General features: G+C 42.0%; 1 protein-coding gene across 1 annotated transcript in view; it reads left to right on the forward strand.

The window, feature by feature from the left end:
* Cdh17 (cadherin 17) overlaps nucleotides 1-25,643 on the forward strand; it is a 62,684-nt gene extending 37,041 nt beyond the window's left edge. The window contains exons 11-18 of the mRNA XM_005066193.4: nucleotides 134-210; nucleotides 1,910-2,101; nucleotides 8,907-9,151; nucleotides 12,125-12,255; nucleotides 14,632-14,871; nucleotides 22,054-22,170; nucleotides 22,299-22,412; nucleotides 24,716-25,643. Coding sequence (XP_005066250.1) covers nucleotides 134-210; nucleotides 1,910-2,101; nucleotides 8,907-9,151; nucleotides 12,125-12,255; nucleotides 14,632-14,871; nucleotides 22,054-22,170; nucleotides 22,299-22,412; nucleotides 24,716-24,816 — 1,217 coding nt within the window. The 3' untranslated portion in view covers nucleotides 24,817-25,643. The remainder of the gene's footprint in view (nucleotides 1-133; nucleotides 211-1,909; nucleotides 2,102-8,906; nucleotides 9,152-12,124; nucleotides 12,256-14,631; nucleotides 14,872-22,053; nucleotides 22,171-22,298; nucleotides 22,413-24,715) is intronic.
* The last annotated feature ends 497 nt before the right edge of the window (nucleotides 25,644-26,140 follow it).

Below are 26,140 nucleotides of genomic sequence, written 5' to 3' on the forward strand. Positions count from 1 at the left end.
AGCCGCCTCCATTCACAGGAACCGTGCAATTGCTGTAGCGGCTGTCACATCATTTGCCAATATTTCCTTACCAAGTCCTGATACCAATGCATGATTTCCAGTGAGAATTCTGTGGTGTGACTTTGGTTTTCAGATTTCAAGACCCTCTGTTCTGTGCAAGTCAACGTTATTGATATCAACGATCAGATCCCCATCTTTGAAGTATCAGATGTGAGTAGATATCACCATTTGTTTTATCTTTGTTTTGATCATATTACTGTTTAAATAAAAACACAGACAAAGTGCCAGGTCAATGTACCAACAAAAACCTAGTGTCCCTGAGGACTCATGCTCAGGGACACTAGGATGTACTGCTAGTATCTGGGAATGTCTGTTTATAAACCCCTGCCCAGAGATTACTTATTCCAAAGGCTGCTTAAAAGCTACAGCTGCAATCTTCTTGAGATTGAAAGATGAATGGCAGCTTATAGCTTGTCACAGATTTTTGCATGTAACAGACAGTAGGTAGAGTGCTACTTGATCTTATCCAAGCGTTTGGAATAAAATATTAGCATCAGAAATACTGGCAACTTTAACTCATTTTGTATTTAACCAAGTAAGAGGAAAGGGAAAGGAAAAATGTTAGTCTCTGGCTTAGGTCTGAAAAGAATGTGTTCCATGTATTTGCAAGAATTAGAATTGGGCATAGAGTAAGAAATATCAATATAAATGGCATCAAGGCAAATGCTGTAGTCATGATGTGACATTATCATCATTCCCTTAAAAGGGATGTCTTAATTTATTTAGCTCAAGGGAGAGTGAAGACCATTTGACTAGCTTGTTATGTTCGCAGTCAGTTTTGAGGCAGCCTGGAGCACTCTGATGGTGTCCATAAATCAAAACAGGGGCACAACTGTGACAAGAAGGGAATTGATTTATGGTAGGGCTCAGAACCGTAAGAAGTGTGATGGGATGTGTCTTGTCTAACAGGCACTGAGGTTAAGTAAGCATGAAATAAAGAACTCATTTCTTCCCAGCCTCTACCCCCTTGGGCATGGACATTTTATCCCTTCTTAGTGTTAAGACTTCCCTGCATTTTACCAGACAGTGGTCAAGTAGATTGAGCAGAAAAATTCTGCAGTAGGGAAGTTTGAAAGCTTGGAGATGCAACTTGGCTGGAGAGAAAGTGGGCTTGCTCATTCTGCTGCCAGTGTCTTCTCTGGCATTTTTGAGATCATGATGCAGGGAGAGTGGGTCTCGGAGCTTCTGGGGAGTCAGGATGCTTTATAGGAGTATGAGGAACATGGGCTTTGGAAGTTTGGGTTTTGTCATACCATGTTGGCCTGGATGGGGTTTACCATGCTACCTAGCCCTGGCTCCTCTGCCAAACGTCACTGGTAAGATCTCTGCCTCCTAGGGCTTTATATGCATCGTTTCTCTTTAAACAGTAGGTAGGCTGTATTTTCCCATCAGACAAGCGATCAAGTCCATATTTAAAGAAATGTTATAACTACATCATTCAACTGACAAATGGCAAGTTTGGGATTTGCAGCCAACTCTGATTTCAGTGTTTTGAGCTCCTAATCTCTGTTCCTTAGTTGATTCAAGAATTAGAAGTGTCTGTCACATCAGAGACATCTCACATGTTATGGCTATTTATATCATTATTATTCAAATATTTGTAGCTCTTAAGTATGTTGGATGCCAGGGGAAATCTATTTTATAATCCTTCTAGAATGTCTAAGATGTTGTGTTCCTTGGTACAAATAATGTTAAAACCAGCTGTCACATGTTCATCAAGAGGAAAACTGTGCTGGGTATTAGTGTCAGCTGTGACCTCTGTCCTGAACCCCAGAAGCTTGCCTTGTGGCAATTATGCTCAATGACGGTGGCCATTCCGCTTCCTTTCCCCTCCCCATGTCTTCTTCAGTATGGAAACATGACTCTCTCTGAAGACGCGGCTGTTGGATCCACCATCTTAGTCATCCAAGCCACAGATGGGGATGAGCCCCTTACCGGCAGTTCTAAAATCCTGTACAAGGTTGTCCAGGGAGACCCCGAGGGGCGACTGGAAGTCACCACAGATCCCCAGACCAATGCAGGATACGTCAAGATCAAAAAGGTAGAAAGCCACTTAATGATTATTTCTTATTAATTAAATTTATTCATTTAATTTTATATCCTGACTGCAGATTCCCCTCCTTCTCCTCCCATCCCCTCCCCCACCTCTCCTCTCTCTCCCCCCTCCCATTCACTCCTCCTTTGTTTCTGTCTAGAAAGGGGCAGGCCTCCCATGGGTATCAACAAAGCATGTCTTAGCAAGTTGTAATACTAAGCTCCTCCCCTTGTATTCAGGCTGGGCAAGGCCAGTATGTGGAATAGGTTCCCAAAACCCAGCCAAAGTGTTAGGGGCAGCCCCTGCTCCCACTGCTAGGAGTCCCACAAAGCTACACAAGGGACCTAGGTTGGTCCCATGCAGCCTCCCTGGCTGTCAGTCCAGACTCTGTGAGCTCCTATGAGCCCAGATTAATTGTTTCTGTGAATTCCCTTGTGATGTCCAACAACAACAACAACAACAACACACACACACACACACACACACACACATATACACATTCTCTTGTACAATTCTTTCTCTCTCTCTTCAGCAGGATTCCATGAGCTTGACCCAATGCTTGGCTATAGGTCTCTGCATCTGTTTCCATCAGTTACTGCATGAAAGCTTTCTGATGACAGTTGGAGTAGTCACCAATCTATGAGTGTAGCAGAATACTGTTAGGTATCATTACATTGACATTTTTTTCTTCAATCATGTTTGGTTCTGTCCCAGGTCTCTGGATCACCCAGTCTCTGAGTCCTGGCACTCCCAGCAGTGTCAAGGGTGGGCTCACTCTAGTGGTGATCAGTTATTGCTTGGCCACTCTTAAAATCTCAGCACCACCATTATGCCCCGCCCCCAACACACACACACACACACACACACACACACACACACACACACACACACACACACACACACACATACACACACATACCATAGGCAGGACAGAATGTAGTTCAGAGGAGGTTGTATGACTGGGTTGGTGTTCTAATTCTTCCACTGGAAGTCCTGCCTGGTCACTGGAGATGGCACGGTTCAGGCTATGCATCCACTGTTGCTAGGAGTCTTACTGGGGTCATCTTTGTAGATTCCTGGGAGTTTCCCTTGCATTAGGTTTCTACCTGGCCCTGAAATGCACCCCTTTTCAGTCTTCTCTTTTAGTATTCTTCCCCTCTTCTCACCCCCCCCCGCAGCCTGATCCCTCATGTTCCCATTCCCACCTGCCCCCAGTCCACCCACAAAATCTCTTCTATTTACCCTTCCCTGGGAGATCCATGCATCCCTCCTTGTTACCTAGTCTCTCTGGGTCTGTGGATTGTAACATGGTTATCCTTTACTTTACAGCTAATAACCACTTATGAGTGAGTACATACCATGTTTGTTTGTCTTTCTGGGTCTAGGTTACCTCACTCAGGATGATTTTTTCTAGTTCTATCGATTTGCCTTCAAATTTCATGATGTCGTTTCTTTTAACAGCAGAGTAACAATCCATTGTGTAAATGTACCACATTTTCTTTATTCATTCTTTGGTTGAGGGGTATCTAGGTTGTTTCCAGTTTCTGGCTATGATGAATAAGGCTGCCATGAACATAGTTGAGCAACATTTAATGATTATTAATACAGTAAGTGAAGATTAATTTACTTGTGATTGTGTCAGGACCGATAGGCAGAGGTGACACAGTCACAGTGACCTCTCAGGTTTTTCAGCGGGCTCCTGGCATATTCTGTCATTATTGCCCCCTGAAAGAAAGTCAAGGTACTAGTTGTAATCTGTCATTAACTGACCAAGTATTTAGTGTTGCCAGTTGGGATTCACAAATACAGTATGAGCGATTTTTAAATATAAACATGTCTCACTTTATATTAAATTTTTTTACAAAACTTTTATATTAATACTTCTTTATCTGAAATCAAGGGACTCTATATATTTTACTTTCTGAATTTGGCAGCCATGTGGCAGTAGGTATGGAGTAAGCATATGGGTTTAACTCCCGCTTCAGGTGGAAAACTCTTGTACCAGCAAACCCGGCACAGACTGTTGTTGAATAGGATGGATGACTGTGGGTTTTTCAGGGTTTGATAGACAAGTTTGTTTAGTAACCCCTGATTTACCCTCACCTTGCAAGTGGAGTCCTAGCCTGTGGGTACCATTCTGGGGAGTCTAGCAAGTGAGGTCTGGTCACTGCTCTATAAAAACAAACAGCAGAAATGGTGGGAGGCAGGAAAGGATTTTAACCAGCAGTTATATTGGGAAGACAGATGCGGTTAGGAATTCAGTCCATCTTTGGAGAACTGACAGAGGAGGAGGCAGGGGTGAGAGACATGCATAATTAAGTGGGCCCAGTCACCAGAGGGGACCATCTGGTACCCATGTGATGATATCTCCTGCTTGGGGCTGATCTGTTTGCAATGGCTACTGTTTCTAGATTCCAAGGTGGCTGTGACTATAGGGTTATGACAATGAGTGACACTTTCAGATGCATTTTTTGGATGCTCTGAAACAGGATGCTGTAAAAAACTGGCAGGAAGACACTTCAATTACTCCTATATTTGTGCTTTGAATGGGGATGAGATTTTTAGATTCATTTCTAATTTTTAAATGTGTGTGTGTGCGTGTGTGTGTGTGTGTGTGTGTGTGTGTGTGTGCGCGTGTGTCATGAAGGCCAGAACAGGTGGAAACCAAACTAAGGTCCTCCACAGACGTTTAACTGCTAAGCCATCACTCCTGCTCCAGGGGTGAGATTGTAGACGCATGCTCTTTAAGTGATTGACATGACCCACTCAGAGCTGAGCAGGAAGCTGATCTGAAGTTTTAAGACAAAAGAGACAGATCAGAAATGGGGGGGGGTGACAGGCTTTTATCCTGTTTTCAGCTAGTTTATGAGTCCAAATGAGGAGCAGTGCTTTCACAAAAAGTAGCTTATGAGAATCGCAACTCCATCCTTTAAGGCATTGCCCTGCTTTCCCCCTTTCTATAGAGACGAGAGTGTTGGAGATAAAGCACTAATTCACAGTTCCCATTTCTTTCTCCAGGGTCCCTCCAACTTTCATTTGTTTCACACACAGACTACTCCTGTGCCTCACCATGTACCCAAGTCTTGAGTCTTCCTTCTGTAGCTGCTTAATTTGTATTAGAACCCATAACGGGTTTACCAGATGACTCATTTGGAACCATCACAAAATATCATTCAATGATATGCGCTTTCCACAAGGGGAGTGTGGAGCCTTCTGGTTAAATGGGGGAGAGGTGCAACAGAGAATTTTCTATCTGAATACGAAATGTTGCTCAGTCTTGTGAGTTTGGACACTTGTTCTCAAGTTGGTGGTGCTGTGTTGTGAGGTTTTGGAACCTCCAGGGGGTAGAGAAAGCGATTCACTAGGGCCAGAGCTGAGAAGTGTTGTAGACCAGCCTTACTTGTTATCAATTTCTTTGCTTTCTGACTGCAGACATGATACGGTCAGCCACACCTTCCTTGCCATGCTGGGTTGTGTCTCTCCTTAAGCCGAGAGCCCAAATGAACCCGTTCTCCCTTACATTGCCTCTTATCCAGTATTTAGTCACCACAACAAGATTGCACGGTTGTCACTTATACCCCATCTGACAAAGGTACGAGCTCAGCACCTTCTGTGGAAGTTCGACATTTGGAGGAGATTCCCTCACAGATTCCACTTCTATCCCTGGCTGTCTACATGAAGACCAAATCCTGGAAAGCATGAGGGAAGGGGTGGTTTCAGAGTCACGCGTGGGTAACCTGCAAGACTGGCGGCATGACTCTCCTCCTCCTCCCACCACTTTGGGGGTTTAGGGCAAATGGGGGATGCTTGTCCCAGTAAACAACGGCCATATGTCATTTTCTTCTTTGTGGTTATCTTATCATGTGCCATCCCAGCTGACTTGACTATGTGTGGTGATTGGATCCTTCTGCAGGGGAGAGGTGTAATTGTCTGTCCACCTAAGTCTTATTTTGTATGTTACTATACTTCCCATATCTAGAACATTGCTTGACACATGGTTCATGGAGGTATCAAGTGTTGCTTGACTGAATGAATAATTGAAATTTGTTTCATGTACAATTACTAATAGACACATAAGCAACTGCTGAACCTGCATGTTAGGGCCAGAAAGCCCCACAGATATCCCTGTCTCTAGCTACATACATGACCATGCCTAGATTTTTTTTTAATGTGGGCACTGGAGATTGGAGCTCAGGTTCTTGTTCAGCAGGTGCTATTATCCACTACGCCATCTCTCTACCCTGACCCATAACAGTTTTGCCAAAGCAAATTACACTGATGGCTTATATCAGTTACAGACTCCATATTATAGTTTCTTAAGAATGGCTTGGTCTTGCTTGTACGTTCTTGTTTATGTATATGCGAGAGTCCAGTCAGCTTCAGTTGCTTTTAAAGGTCAATTGTGTTTGGGTGTGATTAAATACCCGCTTCAACCAGGGGCTGTACCACAGCCTCTTCAGAGAAAAGCCCAGAAACCCAGGATTCTGAAAAGCCTTCTGTGTGATACTTTGATGTTTACAGTTTATGGAGATGATCCATCTTCTCTGAGCCCCACGGGGCAGTGGGTGATCATGTTCTCATGGCTGAGCTGGTGTCAGTAATGAGGGATGGTCTTCGTTACTGTTTATTATTTTAGTTATTCCTCGTATGTCAGTATTTCTCCTGAGACCTCCTTTCTTGGAATTCAGAGTTTGCTTGGTTTTTATTTTTATATAAAAGCTTGCCCATTCCCCACTATGGGAGTCCTTTGGAATTCTTGAGTCATGGATATTTTAACTAGCACAGGCATCAGCTGGAAATCCAGGATGCATATGGCTTCTGTGTGTGAAAAGTGAAATGTCCTGTCCTGGACACTTGCTCTCAGCATGTTATCTATTTCCAGGTTGAATCTAAACTCATGGTTTGACCGTTAAGGCAGTCGGGTACAGAGGGCAAGTCTGGACAAAGGCAGTCTTCTGCTTATCCGATGAATGTGTCCCCATGGGTCTCTTGACTTGGCTTCCAGTGCTATGAAGGTCTGCATGGATGGATTCGGCAGTGTTTGTTCAGAGTTGCTCATCTATGCCTTCTAACTTTTTGTTGTTGCGGAAGGTCTGGCTGGGCAGTAGTCAGATGTGCAAGTTAGGCAGAGAGCACAACTGCTCAGCAGTAGACTGCCCCCTTTGCTTCTTGTCCCTCTATTCAATAGGCATCGAGGGAACACTTCTGAAACACAGCCTGACCTTGCAGGTCAAGAATAAAGTCCCATTTCTGCTTGATGTCTAGCATTCTCTGTCATCTTTCTCATTTTGCCTGTGTGGTCTGCTCTAGCACCTCAGGCTCCTCTTCATCTGTAGACGTGCGGTCTCATTGCCTTACCCCTGTAACTCTAGAACTGTAGTGGCGGATGAGAAAGTTAGGCTTGTGTGGTGACAAGGATAAACAGGCTTCCTTTGCCTGGGTGTGTAGACAGTTATAATGCCTACATGAGTCTGGGTTAGGGTCACTGTTGTGGCAGGCTGACACAAAGCTGGAGTTCCGTCTGTTTTTGTCTTCTTGTCTTGACTTCCTAAGGGGTTCTTCCTCCCTGATGGGTGTACTGGGCACCAACCTTAGTTGGACACTATTGTTGTCACCCTCTGGGATTTGGAGTTGCTCCCAGGACTCCTGAGCACAGAAGGGTCCTATTAGGTTATTGATAATTATATCAATAAGCCATTGAGAGCCCATGCCCATCAGCCACTGGGCACTTACCTCTATGGACAGCCTCTCCTTTATGATTAAACAAATGTCATCGATTCTTATATTTTACTTTGAGTGACCATGACTTTCACGATTCTTTCCCTCAGGTTTCTCATTGTGTTTATGAATTAGGGGTTGAGCTGCCAGAATATGTGCATGGGTAAGGGGTTTCTTGGGGGAAAGGGTGGTCTCTGCAATTTTCTTTCCATCCAAACTCTCAGGGATCAAGCCTTATCTATGAATCCTCCAACTGGTAGACTATGGCTGGGCACGGTGTGCCAGGGAGACGAGAAGTAAGCAGAATATGCTACAGCTCTTCCTCTCACAGAGCTGATGGCCAGCGATGAGACAAAATACAAACAACACAGCTAAAGCCCTGGCTTGGACCCCGTGTAGCTGCAGAGAAGGGAAAGCTCGTCTGTTTCAGGCTCTGTGGGGGAGAAGAGTTCCTTCAGATGTCAGAGGGGCAGGCTGAGTCAATGTGATATGTGTCTGCCCCGCACTTCATGAATGGATATGACTACCTGTGTAACTGGTGAGAAAATGATATAAGGTTAGGCCCAGCTGTCTCAAGTCTTCTAGAACTATACACCTGCATAAAATCATGGGTGCTGCTTCCTTAATTTATAACATCCCTTCGGGCTTTGCATTGGCCCTACCTAGTTTCCGAGGTTTTGGATCCTTTAGAGAATTTGACTAGCTGACTGGAGCTGGCACGGCCTCTCCTAGAATGTCTTATTTCTGGTCTTGGGTTCTGCGTTCCCCATACCCTGTGGACATCTCTGTTGCATGAATGTTTTCCTAGTTGTTGTTGTCTGAGGAAAGTCAAGGTTTGCTGAGGGGATGAGCAGAGTGCCCCAGGGTTAATGAACCTGAGGGGGCTGTGCTAGATTCTCTCTTCCGGGACAGTCCATGAAAACACTCGGCACCCTGACAAGACCTGAAGGAAAGCTGTGGTTTTGTTTTTCCCTATGGTTTTCTTGAGAAGTGGGTTTCAGTTAAGACTGTATACGTTTCTAAAGAAATGAATCCTTTATAAGGGAGCTATTCACTCCAAGGTTAATCTCCTCTCTTTCTTTCTCCTCCACAGCCTCTTGATTTTGAAACTGAACCAGTTACCAGCATTGTGTTCAAAGCAGAAAACCCCGAACCACTGGTGGACAATGTACAGTACAATGCTAGTTCCTTTGCCTCGTTCAAGCTGATTGTGACGGACGTGAATGAAGCACCTGTGTTTCCCCAACGTATATTCCTAGCAAAAGTCAGAGAGGATGCTGCCATAGGCACTAAAGTGGGCAATGTGACTGCCAGAGACCCCGAAAGCCTGGCTGTGAGGTACGGGACAGTAGGGCTGGGCAGGCCTACTTGTGTGTCGTAACCACAGCCAGGGGCCTAAGAAGGGCCGGGAAGGTGGAGCAGCAGTGTGTACTGGCTTTAGGAGCAAGCCGTGGAGCAGAAATCAGAAGGAAAGACTCTGGTCTTGGTTCAGTGTTTCAGATACGTGGCATCAGGCGCCATTCTGTCCCCTTGATGCAGGCCTCAGCTGAGGTCTGGTAAAGTCAGGAGGTGCCCACCCCTAAGATTGGGCTGAACTGTTGAGGTCCTAGGGAAAGTTCCTGAGGGAAACTGGACTGGAGTTGTGGTGAGGTAAAAGTCTTACAGGCCAAAGGCATTTTCTTAGATGTAGGGATCCCAAGATTCCTCTCTTCCCTCCTCTCTCTGAGAACTGATCTGGGGCAGCAACACACACTCCTCATTCCCAGAAGCCCTAGTGCTCACAGTGAGATGCTAAACAGTGTGTGGATATTTCTGTCTCGCCATTCTCAATCTTTGTGTATGTGCAACAGCCCCCACATACATTTCCTCAATTATATACAATGATTAGTTTGCTTATAACATGCACATACACACAAAACCTATATAACTTGAAAGATCACAAGGTTAGGAAGCATAGACAGGACCTGAACGCAGATCTTCCGCTTGTCTTGTGTAATATTGTCGAGAATGTATATAGCTAATAAATACCTCAGCATGACTTAGTTGGTATAGGTAGTTCCAAAGGACAAGCCTTTGTTTCTCTGCACATTTGAATGAAATCTTACATTCTATTGAGCTGTCCTATAGACACTTAGGTTCAGTTGCATGGACTTAACTGTCTTACATGGAGTGTATTACTGGTTTGTTTACTATAGCAAAAAGTATGAGGCAGGTAACTTTATTTTTTTAAGGGCAGTTTATTTAGCTCATAGTGCCAGATATTTATGGGCACAGCACCAGCATGGGCAGGGTGTGAAGGCATTGTGTGATTGTTAGCATAACAGTAATATCAGCAAAGGGAAAGAATCATATTTGTAGACTGGAATCTGGAGTCACTGAGGTCTCACAAGCTCTGCCAGGGCTTGTCCCTAATTGACCCAAGGACAGCCCATTTGGCCCTACTTCTCAAAGGTCCTATACATGACAAATTTACCCTCTGAGAATGAAGCTTCTAACATGAGAACTTTTTTGAGGAGGACAGAGTTGCAGTCAGAAGACGAGGGGGCAAAGGGAGCTAGAGAAAGGGTGTTCTAGAAAGTCTATTTCTAGAAGGCAAACAAATGAGGAATAATCAAGCCAGCCCAGAAAGATGCAAATAGTGTGCAAGAGCTAACTTTACAGACCCCAAAGCTGTGGGCTGAGAAGCTTAAGTCTCCAGCTGGGTAGACAAGAGATCCCATCAGCACCAGCAGATCCACTCCAGCCCAGCTTCAATAGACCCTGGGCTGACACAGATCCTGAGCCCAAGTGTTTCTGACTACTTCCAGTGTGGTCCAAAGCATTGCTGTTTAGAACCCAGCCCTTCCCACCAAACCATGCCTAACCCATCCAAGTCAACTTGTGTACTGATTTCCACAAGAGAGTTTAAAACAAAGCAAGTGGGTTGTCCAGCTCTGATTCAGATTCTGCCTGGGGGGTCTCAGTTCTGTCAGGCGGAGATCCCAACTACTAAAGAGCCCTCATTTATCACCCACACACAAACATGAATACAGCACTTGCATACACAACATGCTAAAAATATACTGAGAAAAATTAATTCTACAAATATAATTTTAATCATTCCTATTTCTGGACATGTGGGCTAACAGAATTTTAAAAATTATAGACAATCCTTTGAAGTCATGCATGCAAGCAGTTGTTTAACTCCTATTAAATTTCTATTGAGCTGACATTTCCAAGAGTGGGAATGAGTGGCGTACAGCTATAGATGGTCATGATGTGACACTCTACAAAAACTTACTGGTTTTCCTCAGACAAGACTTGTCTCTCTCAAATTAATCTTTCTATATCTACCAATGAGTTCTCTTGAAGGCACAGTTTCAGCCAGGTCACCTCTCCCTCAGCCCAGCTTGATGGCGGCCTCTGGTCCTATGGCCTGGCTCTCCCGTCTCTGTGGCCTCATCTTTCCTGTCTACTGTTGTCCACACACATCCATGTGCTGTGCACCACTCCAGGGTCTTCTAGGTATCTCTGTTCTGGCTTGCGTTGTCTCTGAGGCACCCTTCGTGCCTGAGCCAACATCTCCTCCGGAAAGGCTTCTCTCCGTCCAGTCAACCTTGTGATTGCAGGCACTTACACTGCGTCTTCCACACTTTACTGGAATTGTATGTGTGTCTGAAGGCCACTCGTCAACTCTTGCCTTGGTCCTATCTGATGAAGTTGATGTTTCTTCAGTGAGGGTTCACTGGGCCACCAGCAGATCAGGTCTCCAACACTAGCTGCTCAGGTTTCCTTAGGGGGTTGTTGTACTGCAAGGTTTCAGAAGACAATGACTTCAACTTGAAATCTTTGATTACTGGCAAAGTATAACTTTTCTGCCAGAGTTTGTCACTCTGCCATACATAATAAAACAATCCCAGAACCAGGCTGTAGAGCAGTGGTTCTCAACCTTCCTAATGCTGCCACCCTTTAATACAGTCCCTCATGTTGTGGTGACCCCCAACCATAAATTAATTTCATTGCTACTTTATAATTGTAATTTTGCTACTGGTATTAATCGCAGTGTAAATATCCAGTGTGTTTTCCAACGGTCTTAGGCGATCCCTGTGAAAGGGTCATTTCATCCCCCCAAAGGGTCTTGACCCACAGGTTGAGAACAGCTGCTGTGAAGGCAGCTCCTCTTCTAAAGAGAGATATAAACGAGATGCTGACTCAGTGATTCTGCTCCATGGTATATGCAAGTGGTAATGGTATATCACCGTATAAATGCACAGACTATCTTTCATTTCCATTCAAAGTAATTAATTTTCTTCTGCTCTTCCCTTCATGAAGTTACTCACTGAGTGGCGATAAGAGAGGTTGGCTTAAAATCGACTCTGTCACCGGGGAGATATTTAGCGCGGCTCCGCTGGACAGGGAAACAGAAAGTGTATATCGGGTACAAGTGGAGGCCACTGAAATAGGTGAGCAAAGCCAGATTATCAGTAAATTGTCAATAAAAATGAGAGGGAGGGACAAGAGAATTGAAGAGGTTAAAAATCACTGCTGAGAATAACCATAAAGCCAGGCACAAAAGTATGTGTGTGTGGGTTTATGTGTGTGTGTGTGGGTTTATGTGTGTGTGGGGGGGTATGTGTATGTGTGGGTTTATGTGTGTGTGGGGGTATGTGTGCATGTGTGGGTGTGTTCAGCCCTTAATGGCTGTGTTAGAGAACACTTGTGCCAATCTGGGTTTCTACTAGGCAGTTTCCCTGAGGCTGGCAGGGTATCAGGGATGCTGCCAGCTCTGGCTCCATGCAGGAACCAGAGCCTCTTGTAAGAAAGTTCTGGAGTTCTTAGCTAACCTCCCTCACTACCTTCTCAAAGGGGATTGAGGGCTTCTTCCAAACAGGCAGTTAAAGGCCCGCTCAGTGATGCTGTTTTGGAGCAGAAGGTATTTTATGCAGGGCTGTCCACCAGAAAGCTTGTGCAGTAGTGACCTGGCTGTCTATCCTTAGGGATGCTCACTCAGCGGGTGTTGGTGACCTGGGTTTCCGCTGTGTGGATGACATGGGATGGAGTTCTGAAAGGGAAGACAATTGCATGGATATGCCAGGATGTTTGAGCCAATCCTACACCATCCTTACATCCTATTTAATTCCGTTGTGACACAAGTTGTATACAGGCTCTGAACATGGGCTTCCAGGAAAAATTTCAGATCAAAATGAAGATAACTCACAGGAATAGTATGCTAACCAGCAATAAGGCTGGTAATTAAAACACTGAATATTTTTAAATGGAATTTTCCATCTTGCGGTAGGAATTCTGTTGATCTTACGCTGATTCAAGAACTCTAATTAGCTAGTAATGTATCTGTTTAGCTTATAGAAAAGATGAGTGAAACAAATTACTACCAAACAAATACAGTTTTAGACCAAAAAATAATAAACTTTAAAAATACAAAGCCCCAAATTAGAGGTGGACACAGGGAGCAGAGAAAGGAATCATAAAAATGTATGGGAAAAGATGGAGAAAACCAAAGTGTCTGTCCCTGGTCCTGTTCAGCTCCTGCAAGCAGACACAGACTGCAGGCTGTCGCTGGAGGGGAAGCGGGCAAGGCCTTGCTGAGACAGGCAGCTCTGTCGTTGTCACCGGCTGTGCAACCCACTATCTGGTTGCATATGCTCCACTGGTGATTTAAAAGCTTCCAGTAATCTGAGGGAGGTTTCTGGCTAACCCTTGAAGCCATGTCCTCTCCTCTAACCTCTGAGGATCAACACTTCACTTTGCACCAGTTTCCTAAGTGGCTCTCACATTTTGAAGTTTCATGGATTGTGACCGTGAGCCAAAACCCTGTTCCATTGCCAGTTGCTGGCACTGAAATCATAATGTAAATAAACCAAACGACTTCAAGGACATCAGTGGACTGGTCTTTGGTTAAAGAACAGTCAGACAGTTCTGTGAAGAAAAGCAAGAAAATGAGGCTTCCTGGAATCAAAGCAGGATCCAGAAAACAGCTTAGGGAAAGGGAAGTAGAGTCCAGCCGTTGTGCGGTGTCTGCGTGAGGTCAGGCGAGGACAGTCAGGGTCAGCTGTACCACAGGATGCCTCCTGTGTGCTCCCGTTCCTGACCATACTTTGTGCATAAAGAAACCAAGGCACTGAGAAATTGATTTACCCAAGAGTGCACGTCTACCAATGAGTCGTATAGAAGAGGCCATGGTTTTCACTGCTACAGTGTAACAGATGACATGTGTGCAACCGTTTGCTACTTTTGTTTACATGTGAGATCTTCACAAAGCCACATGCTTCTCAGCTGAAAAGAGTGGAGATCAGGAAATTGAGTCGGGATGCTTAAGGCAGCCGTAAGTTATGGAAGTTTCAGCTAGTAGTCTCCGGGACTAGAGACCTCTCCAGTGTGCACTAACTGTGTGAACTTAGCTAAGTTACACAGCTTCTGAGTGTTATCACACACACACACACACACACTTTTGTTAGTAGTGCCATTTGGACATGTGAAACATTTTTAGTGTATTGTGTGTGTGTGTGTGTGTGTGTGTACATGTCAAAGATCAATTTGTGTGGGAGTTAGTTCTTCCTCCACAAGGCTTTCAGGGATTAAACTCGAATTGCCAGGTTTGGCAGGAAGTGCCTTTACCCACTGAGTCATCTTATAGGCTCCATTTAAACATTTTAACCAGTACTAAAATTAGACCTGTAATTCTAAAAGCTTCTTTCTATTACTTTAATAGACCTGATTGCTTAAATATTGATTTTTTTTAAGGAAAGAGAGACATGTTTCTTCTGTATGAAGGATGATGACAATGCTTGGAATTATGTTCTAACCTTTCAATTTCTCAGCTGGGTCCTCCTTGAGCACCACGGCAGAGTTCCACCTGGCCCTCACAGATGTGAATGACAACCCCCCACGCCTAGCCAAGGAGTACACAGGCCTGTTCTTCTGCCACCCCCTCAGTGCCCCCCAGAGTCTCGTCTTTGAGGCCACTGATGATGACCAGCTGTCATCTTGGAGACCCCAGTTCACGTTTGCCCTCGGCAGTGCAAGCCTGCAGAATGACTGGGAAGTTTCCAAAATCAATGGTGAGTTCTCAAACGTACAAGGAGAAAAATCAACGACGGGTGAAGGAGTAATGGTTCCCCCCCTTTGTCGGCTTTACAACTCAACACAGAATTTTCTTCTTGCTCCAAGAAAGCAGTTCATGCCCTGGACACACACAGGGAAAGTCTTCAAAGGCCCAGGCTTTGTGGGAAGGGAAGCTGGACACCACACACATTCTGGTTGGTGTACATCGTTAGGTGAACGACTTAAACTCAGTTGTAAATTTTCAGTGAAGCCTGAGAAACAGATTTTATCATAAATTTTTATCAAAACACAATTAATATACAGTAACTTGCATTTGATCAATGTGTACAAGTTTACAAGGATATGTGTGTGTGTGTGTGTGTGTGTGTGTGTGTGTGTGTGTACATGCATGTACCTTATCAGGAAATTGGATTTTTATAGCATTGTCTTCTCAATTTTAAAGATTTTTATTATGTATGTGCACCCTGTGAATGTGCACCATGTATGTGCAGTCAAGTGACTATAGGGTCACAGGAGGCATCGGGTCCCCTAGAACTGGAGTTACAGTGATTGTGAGTTAATATGGTGTGCTGGGAACTGACTCTGGGCCTTTGAAAGAGCAGTAAGCACTCTTAATCCTCGAGGCACGTATCCAGCTCTTATTGCAATATTTAAAAATATTAAAACCAGAGTTATTGATTTCCTGTGACTTTTAAAAGTGCCTGCTCTTTTCTGAAGAGAAACAGAGAAGGAGTGAAAGGAGGAGAAAATGCAATAGGGATGTATTGAAAACAAAAAGAGAAGAAAGAAAAACAAAAGCATTTTTTACCTAACACAAGCTCACTAAAAGAAGATCCATTCCGTGTTAATGTTTATATAGGACAAGTGGCTACAGTCAAGGTGCTTTGCTTTTAATAGGGCTACCTAATTGTTCTAACACAACTTATTTAAAATATCCCTTCAGCATGGATTATCTTGAAAATTTCAGAAAAATTCAATTGGAAAAAAAAATCCATCTTACAATACTATATTGTTTTGGTTACTATGAACCCATATAAGACCAGGAATCAGGTGGTATCATTTTTCCAAAGTTGTTTCATCTGCTCTAGGTGTTTTGTGTTTAAGTATAGATGTCAGCATGCCACTTGCCTATTTCTATCAAAAGAGTCTGTTGACATTGAGCTTAGATTCCTCGAGTCTGTATGGGTGTTTGGGGGAAGGGGTGTCTTCAATGCATGAACATGATGTGTGTCTCCACTTACTGAGACCTTTAATTTCTTTCAGCAGCATAGCTTAGCGTTCAGTGTGTAGTTCTTGCAAAAATGATCACTCTTTTGAATAGTGTTGTAAGATTTATACTTCTATACATCTCTTGCACATAGACACACAATTGGTGATTTTTAGATACTACTCTTGTATGTCAACTCATTGACATTGTGTAGCAATTTTTATAGTCTTTGAATCTTGTTGACTTTGTAAGTTATGTTGTCTATAACTGACAGCTTCACTACTTCCCTTCCAATCTTGCCTTATTATTACTAGCTAAAGCTTTCAATAAGGGGAGTAGCAGTAATGAGAACCCAAGTGCTTGCTTGTCCTCTTATTGTAGAGGGCAAGCTGCCCATCCTCACGGTAAATATATTTTATAGGTGATCTGTAAATTTGATACTTTGCCTTTCTAGTCACAACTCACTGAGAACTGTTTCCATTTGTATGAATAAGTTGGAGAGGTTTTTTTGTCAGCAATGGTGGGTTATATTGGCTTTTATGTTAGAACAACTGTATTACTGGGATAAGGTCTGTTTGGCAATGAAATGTTTTATGCAAGTTTGATTTTAATTTCTTAAAATTAAATCTTTTGTGCTTATATTAATAAATCTATAGAAATTGACTTGCATTTTTCCTTAAAATACTTTTAAAAATCAGTTTTTTATATCAGTGACTGCTAATCCTAACCTATTCAATATGGAAATCTACGTGTGTAAAATTGGCATCATTATCATTTCTTCCTTAAAATTTGGGAGAATTTATTTGCAATGAATACATTTGGCAACAGAAAGCTGGGTTTTTTGTGGTGGAAAATTTAACTGTATATTTCATTTCTTTATTAAATAAGTCTTTTCAATTATATATTTCTTCTTGGTTGAGTTTATTAGTCTGTAGTTTCAAATATTTGCCTAGTTCATTTTGTTTGCTAATTTATTGGCATACAGTAACTCATAACATTCTATTCTCAATATTACTAGATGTGTAGTGATATCAGTTCATTCTGATGTTTGCAAGTTTCTTCTTGCTTTCCCTAGTCAAGTACGGGACAAGTTTATTTGTTTCGTTCAGAGCTTCAGAGAACTAGCTTATGGATGTGAGCTTGCTCTGTGCTTTTGCATGTCCTTGCCTGGTCCTCTGCTTTCCTTATTCTTCTGCTGCGCCTCCCTTGTTCTTATTTTGCACTTACCAGGGTGGAGTCTGTGCAGTTGATTTGGGGTATTCTTTCTTTGTTAAGACAGGTGTGTGGTGCCACAGACTATCTCAGGGTTACTTTACCTGCCTTTCACTTCATCAGTAGTTTACAAAACCACTGAATTGTCTATTGTGTCCTATTTTAGAAATGTCCTAAAATATTTGTCAAATGTGCGTTCATTTTTTCCTGTTTTCTCTGTGTGCTTTACTTTGGGTGGTTTCTATTTCAGTGTCTTCGGGCTACTGAATTTTCTGTCATATTCTATTTCCTGTCTATTCCATCAGGCATATTTTTCACATCAAAACATTTTAGTTGTCAGTGCTACCTACGCATTAATTTGGGTATTTTTCATAGTGTTCATGTCTATTTATAATATTCTCAAGTGTCCAGCTTCTTAAATAGATGACTATTTTCTTATCCTATTTTAATAGATGACTATTTTCTTGTCCTCTATCACATATTTACTTGGTTAGTTTTTCTTATTATTCTATTTTCTGTCATGTTGGCAAATTTTTATTAAATATAGGACTTTTTTTAATTCCTGCAAATATTGAGTTTTATTCTGGTTAGCAATTTGAAAATTCTCTGCTGGCCTTCCCTTAGCTGAACTTAGCCCCTAGTAGTTCAACTGGATATCCTCATGAGCTACAATGTTTTTGGCTTTTGTTCTTGGAGCAGGAACCCATCCTGTGTGAATCCAAATGACTGCTCCATTGTTATAGTTTTTTCCTTTTTATTAATTCTGTGTAATTGAAGCTACAATGTGAAGTCAAGCCTGGGTTCCTCTTCCCTGCTGAGACACTAAAGAGCTAAGAGCAAGCTGGAGGCAGTTGTAGGACTTACGCTATTTATCTTTCTTCCTTTAACGTTTTCCTATATTTATCTGTTATTTTCATTGTTTTTGGTTAGATGCTAAACCTAGATCCGGTTATTCCAGTTTTACTATGAATGAAAATTTAAGCCATAATAATTAAATGCAAACACAGATTTGGAAATTTTCTGAGCATATAGATGAATATATATTCATCTGCTAGCTAAAACTTGTAAACAAAGTCAATGTTAGTGAAGCTTTAATACTGACAGCCACTGTCACAACAATGACAATTTTGAGTTACTAGATAAATAAGTACCCAGCCACAGCTGAGGCAAATAACACTGTCCTTTGGCTTCAACTTAATGAGTGTTCTTTCTGTAGTCTATTTTATGGCTTGTGTTTGCCTATTTGTGCTTTCTACTGAAGATTTTTTTCTCTGTAGACAGCACTTTTCCCTCTTTTGGAGTCATTCTAGTGTTCCTAAATAGAAAGATGTTGTGATGTGCATGGATGTATTTTGTGCAAACATAAGTTATAGTGCTACTTACTGGCCAGGAGTTCAAAGTCATAGTCTTAATACATGTTAATAAGGTAGCTTTCAACAGAAACATGCAGGAAACTAGTTTACACATTTACTGCTTGATTAAAATGTTGTGATTAAAGGCCACAGAAACTTAAACCCTGTATTTCTCTAAGGAACCAAAGTTCAGCATTCATTAACTCAGTGTTTAGGACAAATTTATAGAATTGCTGTTCCAACAAGAAACCATGAATTCAAAACTAAAGGATAGTTTTATTTTTTAAAATCAGTTCTTTAAGAATTTTGTACAATGTATTTTGATTGTATAATTTAATGCTATTTCCACTTATAAAAATAATAGTGCAAGATTCTCCCCCTAAAACTCATGACATATCTAGTCACAGGTTCTTGGTCCCAGGACCCAACAGCAGTGCTAGATATGGGTTTTATCTCTTGAAATGGTCTTCAATCCAATCAGATAGTAGTTGGATACTCCCCTGACATCCATGCCAATATTGTACCAATGGGCATGTCTTGCCAGTTTTGTTTCTATTGTAGTACATAGAGTTCACAACTAGATAATATTGATAATTATCTTTCTCCTCTGGAATTGTACATAGTACCTCTGCTTATGAAAGCTATTCAGTAGATATTAAAATTCCAGATGAATACTATATTGATTTCTTCATGTTCTATTACTTAAATATGTGCTATTTTGAGCTGGGCGTTGGTGGTAGAAGCCTTTAATCCCAGAACTTGGGAGGCAGAGGCTGGTGGATCTCTGTGAGTTCGAGACCAGACTGGTCTACAAGAGCTAGTTCCAGGACAGCCTCTGAAGCCACAGTGAAACCCTGTCTTGACTCCCCACACAAAAAAGTATGTGCTATATCCATCAATAGGATCTCACTATTAAGTTCTGGATAGTAACCAAGGGCCCTGGCAATGGCCTGTATTTTCCGTTAATCTATAAGACATCACTGCTCAGCAACTTCCACAGTGGTAACACATCCCTGGTACTTGGATTTTTATTTGTTGGCCTGTAATGTCCAGTATGTTTTGTGTTATAACTATTTAAAAATCTTTATATGTATTTATGTATATGTAAGAAATTTTTATAATAGTAGGTTTCTATATGACTTACAAAATTACTCAACCAACAAGCTAATCCCAGATTCACAAATACCAACACAGAAGCAAAAATAGCATGAAAAAAATAATTTATTTCTAAAAATACAAGTTTCATAAATACAAGTTTAATTCTCTGTCTGTAGGGGGATATCTACAGACAGAGAATTAAAAATGAGGATTAAAATTATGTTCAAACAACTCTAAGACAAAGAGCTGAATGAGACAAGAAAGTCTATCTAAGAATGAATATAGAGTTTGAAGAAAATTCAACTGAATGAAAATAAAAACCTCAGTGGAAAGCCTCACTAACAGATGGATCATGCAAAAAATAGAGTCAGGGATGAAGACAAAGTAGAGGAGTTAGAAAGAAAGGTTGATGAGAATTGTTTTTAGTGACTAGAACACGGGAGAGTTTTGGGATACAGAGAAAATACATTAAATTTATAGAAACTAGACACATTACAGAATGATAATGGGTCAAGAAGGAAATCAAGAAGAAAAAAACTAAAGATTTCTATAATTAAATGAAAAAGAAAACACAACATACAAAAAAGACAGTTCTAGGAGGATAGTTTATAATAAAAAGTGACTTTATCAAAAATAAAAATAAAAAAATGAGATTGATATACCTTAGAAAAGAATAACCAACATCCCCAAAAAGTAAATAAAAAGATGGGATAAAGAAATGACTCAGTAACAACCAAAACCCCCAAAAGTAGATAAGAAGATGGAATAAAGAGATGACTCAGCAATAACTAACACCCCAAAAGTAGATAAGAAGATGGGTCCAGAGATGACTCAGTTGCTGGGGATTGGTGGCTCATGCTTTAATCCCAGTACTCGGGAGGCAGAGGCAGGCGGATCTCTGTGAGTTTGAAGCCAGCCTGGTCTACAAGAGCTAGTTCCAGGACAGGCTCCAAAGCTACACAGAGAAACCCTGTCTTGAAAAACCAAGAGAGAGAGAGAGAGAGAGAGAGAGAGAGAGAGAGAGAGAGAGAGAGAGAGAGAGAGAGAGAGATGACTCAGCAGTTCAGAGTCCTGGCTGCCCCTTTGGGGTACTGGGGTTCCATCCCATCACTGAATGGCAGCTCACAGCACTCTGGGGAGTCAATCCCCTCTTCTGGCCTGTGTTCACTTCATGAATGTGGTACACAGATATAAATGCAGCCAAAATACTCATATATAAACAGTAAAAAGTGAAAAAAGACAGGCAATGAGAATAAAAATCAGGGCTGAAATCAATGAAGGAAATGAAAAGGTAACAAGACTGACCTTTCTGACCTTTTACCAAATTACCCAAATCCATAAAACTAGATGTGGAAAGGAAACATTACAATAGACACTGAGGAAATTCAGAGAACCTCAAGGACATACTTAAAAGAGAAAATCTGTTGTACCAAACTGGAATCTAACAGAAACTGATGAATTTATAGCTATATGGCTGGCTTACCAAAGCTACATCAAGGTAAAATGAATAAGTTGACCCCTGACATCAAATGAGACAGAAACACTAAATAAAAATCCCCCTACAACAACAAAAAGTGCCCAGGGCCAGATGGATGGATTTACCACAGAATTCTACAAGGCCATTGCATAACAAACAGCAATACTCAAATTATTCAACAAAATTTTTAAAAACTGGGAAATTATATTTTTATGAAGCAATTATTACCATTATTTAAAAAACAGTCAACTTGGAAACCAAACTCAAGAACATAGAAAGGCACATTGATCAAATCTGCTTCATTCCAGACTTTGGGGATGGTTTCACATATGTAAATCAATAAGCATCATATAAATAAACTCAAGGACAGGAACCAATAATCATCTCATTAGATGTAGAAAAGGTCATTGACAAAATCCAGCATCTTTTCATAATAAATGGTCTGGAGAATCTAAGAAAACAGGGGACACAGTCTAACTAACAGTACAGGGGACTCACTATAACAACGGCAATATACAGCAAGGCCACAGTCAACATCATGCTAAGTGGAGAAAATCTTGAAGCATTTTCATGAAAATCAGGAACAAGACAAGGATGTCTTAGAAAGAGCAGTAAGGCAAAAGGAGATACAGGTGATAATAATGGGTAAGGATGAAGTTAGAGGATGTTTTGGTCTATTTTTAAGGTAAGTGACATGGAAAAATATGTTTAGTTATGCAAAGTATCACCTATGTTGATTACTTCCCAGTCTATCTGATTATATACAATGCAAAAATGAGCTTCATTTCTACCTGGCAAGGGTTCTGAGTTCGTTTTCTCCCTGTTCTGACAGGCACACATGCTAGACTCTCCACCAAGCACACAGGCTTTGAGGAACGAGTTTATGAAATCCCAATCCTCCTCAGTGATGGGGGACAGCCACCCATGGAAGGCACTGTTTCCTTATCAGGTAGGCACTTTTTGTAGGCAACGTGGGATATCTGTTACCATGGACAGGTTAAGGAGCGCTGTCTTTAAAGTGGGATAGGCAATTATTCACTGGAAATTTACCCTACCAAATACTGTTGTGCTTTTTAGTTACATTCTGCCAGTGTGTGGAAGGAAGCTGTTTCCGGCCAGCAGGTAGCCATGATGGGATACCCACGGTGGGCATGGCAGTTGGTATACTTCTGACTACCTTTCTAGTCATTGGTGAGTATGACTTCTTGAAGCCAAAGATTCTTGTCCCTGGCTTGAATGCTCGCTCATCATATCATCTTACTTAGGGGTTTCCTAGCTTGGGTAACTAACTGAGGATTGTCACAGTCAGTCACATCAGAGTGTCCTGGTTGGTAGATACTATGTCAGAAGCAGCCCTCCTCCCTCCTCCTGTCATTTCTGTCCCTGGATTTCCATGCTGACATTTATATCATAGGACCTTTGTATTAATCAGCCTTTTTTAAAAAATTTTTTGAGTAACAAACACTTGAGATAATCAACTTTAAAGAATGTTCCTTCTGGCTGGTGGTTTCAGAGGTTTGAATTCATGACTGACTGGCCTGATGGTTCAGAGACCAATGGGAGCCAATGAGAGAAGAAGGGGCTAGGGTCCTAGTGTCCCCTTTGAAGGTACGTCTTCAGGAGGACTGGGGGTAGTCTCCTGGCCTTTAAAGTTCTTACCATCTTCTGGTAATGCTGAATTGGGAACTTTGGAGCAGTCAAGATGGAAGCCATAGGAAGCTCTACGCACAAATTGCTATATTTTGAGCCTATTTACTAAGGTTTTTCTGAAGGAGAAAGACTTGCAGTTTATGCTCTGTTGTGTCAGGCACGGGACTAGTTGGGTTGGTATTGTGATGAGGCCCATATGATCCTTTACTTAGAGAGGTCACGGGCTCTGCTGTCCACATTGGAATAGGAGTAGATACTATGACACCTGAAATGTTGCGAGTTTTGCTTTGAGTTTTTTTTTAATAACTCTGGACCCTGGCTCTTTATAATCCAGAGTAATTCCATATCATCATAGCCTTGATGGAAAGCAGTCCTCTTTTGTAGTACCTTACCATAGTCATGCTGTCTCTGGTTAAGTAGAGAGATATTTTAATATTCACATGTACATGACTGGGTGGCTTAACACAGTCTCACACTGTTTCCTGGAATAATTCCCATCTCCTCCTCTCTTTAAAGTCTTAACTATTCCCTTTATATCTAGACATTTGTTCTCATGTCCCATGCTGTCGCACTGGACTTTAACACAGGGCTAGGAAAGCACTCTCTTTTCCTCATGCTCTTCAGTGCAAACTCCTCACGACATGGGTGACATGGAAGGGCCTTGGCAGCCTGGCTGCTACTCACCTTGCTATGCATGCATGGTGACCAGGTGGCCTCCTTGAGGACCACTGTCTGCTGTACACACTTCATACCAACAGGGATGAAGTCCTTTCTTTTGCGAAAGGGACTCTCTTTGTAGTTAATTCTGGCCTTGAACTCAAGTAATCTTCCTGCCCTCGACCTCACTGCTGGATACATGAGATGCTATTTACTAAACTCCTTCTGCTTTTATTGCTTTCATTGCTTTTCTTACCCTTCTTGAAAGGATTGTGTTCATGCACCAAATTGCAATTTTCTCACATAGTCTTATTTCTGTGATCCTAAGTTAAAGAATGGGCAGTTTTGAGAACACATAGAAATAGAATTAACAGGGCCTTTTATTTCATATCTTTATTATTTCCAAATGGAGGAGTGTGAGATATTTCAAGATGGTCATCTGAGCATCTAGTCTTCTCAACCATGGTGCCTCCTGTAATTGCTGATGAGCAGTTTCTTTAAAGTAACTCCCCTTTTTCCTAGAGGACTCTGATAGTTCAGATGGCTGTCAAAAAACCACAGTATGATCTTGTAACAGTTCAGAGAGGGAAGAGAAATCAGAAAGGGTGGGCAGTCTACTCAAGGTCCCTCGGGATGACTGGCCTTGTTAGGAAGGTATCCATGGTGTGTATCTGCCAAGTGTCTAACACTAGGCTGCATGGCAAAGCCCTTGCTGTGAAATTAAAACTGTTTTTGAGTCACAAAATGATGCCTGTTTCACAGGTACAATGGAAGCAGGTTCTAGGTGGGTGGGTAGGCCTGACAGCTCACTGCTCCTTATTTAACTCCTTTCTTTGGGGAAAAAAACTGGAATCAATATTTTGGTACCTACAAAGTTCAGACACTCTTCTGCATGCTTTTTCCCAGAGGAGTTAGGACATTGGCTCCTCTGTTCCCCAGTAGAGATCCTGCCAGCTTCCAGATGAGTTATTTCTTGGCTGCTTCCTACATACTGATAGCAAATGATCCGGTTACTTATGCAAGAGAGCCAATGCCCAGAGTTCTGTACTCATTAGAACAGCAAAGCACCATCAAATCCCACAAATGGAGGTTCACAGGTCATTCTCCATTCCTGCCCCTGAGACACTGTGACTCTGTTAGTACATCTAAAGACTGTACTTGTTTGACTCTCACTTTTCTCTTTCCAGGTACAATTTTAGCAGTCGTGTTCATCCGAATAAAGAAAGATAAAGGAAATGATAACGTTGAAAATCCCAAGTCCCCTGAAACTAAACCCCTGAGAAGCTGAATTTGAGAAGAAGTGGTCAAGATTATACACCAAGTCCTACATCAGTGCCGTGGCTGTTTAATTTCACCCAAAATGTGAACTATAATTGGTGGAGTTTATGCATCATGTGCTATATTAAGGCCCCAGCTGTCTAATCTCACAATTTTATCCAAAATGTGAACTATAATTTCTTTGATAGCCACTCTTGTCCTGTAATATTTTATACTACTTTGATATTTTATGTACTGTAGACATTAGACTTATTTTCCATTTTCCCATGACATTTTCCTCTTCCACAAAAGCCCCTTAGCTACATAATCTAAACTTTCTGCTCTGGGACAGATGAATTGATTATGCTTCCTGTACGCTGTTGCTTTAGAGACCACCAGTTACCCATCACAAACTTCCCAGACTCCATGTCTTCTTCGTCTGTTCCGCTGTGTCCCTTCATCTTTTGGTGTTACGCTGAATTAGAATATGTCACACAGGAGAGCAAAGTGAAGCCTCAGGGGAAAAAAAGTGGGCAGCTTTGTTCCTCAGCATAATCGGCTTTTCTGTGTTACTAACCATCTTTAATGGAGGTCCTCCAACTTGGCAATGGCGCAGAACCTGAGGAGGTACCGAACACAGTCACTCTGTTTCCAGAGAGACTGAGATTGACCTCATAAACTCAGGCATAGGAACTGACGAGCAGTCTGGGTTTGCTCATTATTACATGCTTACATGCATGCTGCACGTGTTTTATTTGTATATTGAAGTTTTGTTATATATTTATCATGTGGAGGGAACAAGAAAGCATGGAAGTGGTGAGGAATATCAGAAATAAATGTTGGTTTCTTTTGTTTTTATTTCCCTGATCTGCCTGTTTCATTGTGAGTATGTGTGTAGGTGTGTGTGTGTGTGTGTGTGTGTGTGTGTGTAGTGTGTGTGTGTGTAGGTGTGTGTAGGTGTGTGTGTGTGTGTAGGGGTGTGTGTGTGTGTGTAGGTGTGTGTGTGTGTGTGTGTGTGTGTGTGTGTGTGTGTAGGGAGCAGGTAGGTCCGGAAAGCAATGGCTGTTGCTTCTCAAGTTCTGCCATATGGAGTAAGTATAAGAGGAAGGCTGTACAAACTTTTGTCACTGCATACCTGAGCTTCCAGGCACAGGGGACCCTGATAGGCCCTGTCCAGACTTCCCACAGATGAACTTGGGACTTGGGGAAGGCAGAGGCACTGCATCTGGGAACGCCATCCCTCCACCTAAGAGATTCTTCATCCAATAGTAGCCTGGATCATGCTGCCACCTCTAAACCCGTGAACCCCATGCTGCAGAAGAGACACTGGCTCTCTCCCATTCCCACTATTCCCT

Source organism: Mesocricetus auratus, unplaced genomic scaffold (assembly GCF_017639785.1).
Source record: "Mesocricetus auratus isolate SY011 unplaced genomic scaffold, BCM_Maur_2.0 Super-Scaffold_6730, whole genome shotgun sequence".
In the NCBI taxonomy this organism is placed as follows: domain Eukaryota; kingdom Metazoa; phylum Chordata; class Mammalia; order Rodentia; family Cricetidae; genus Mesocricetus; species Mesocricetus auratus.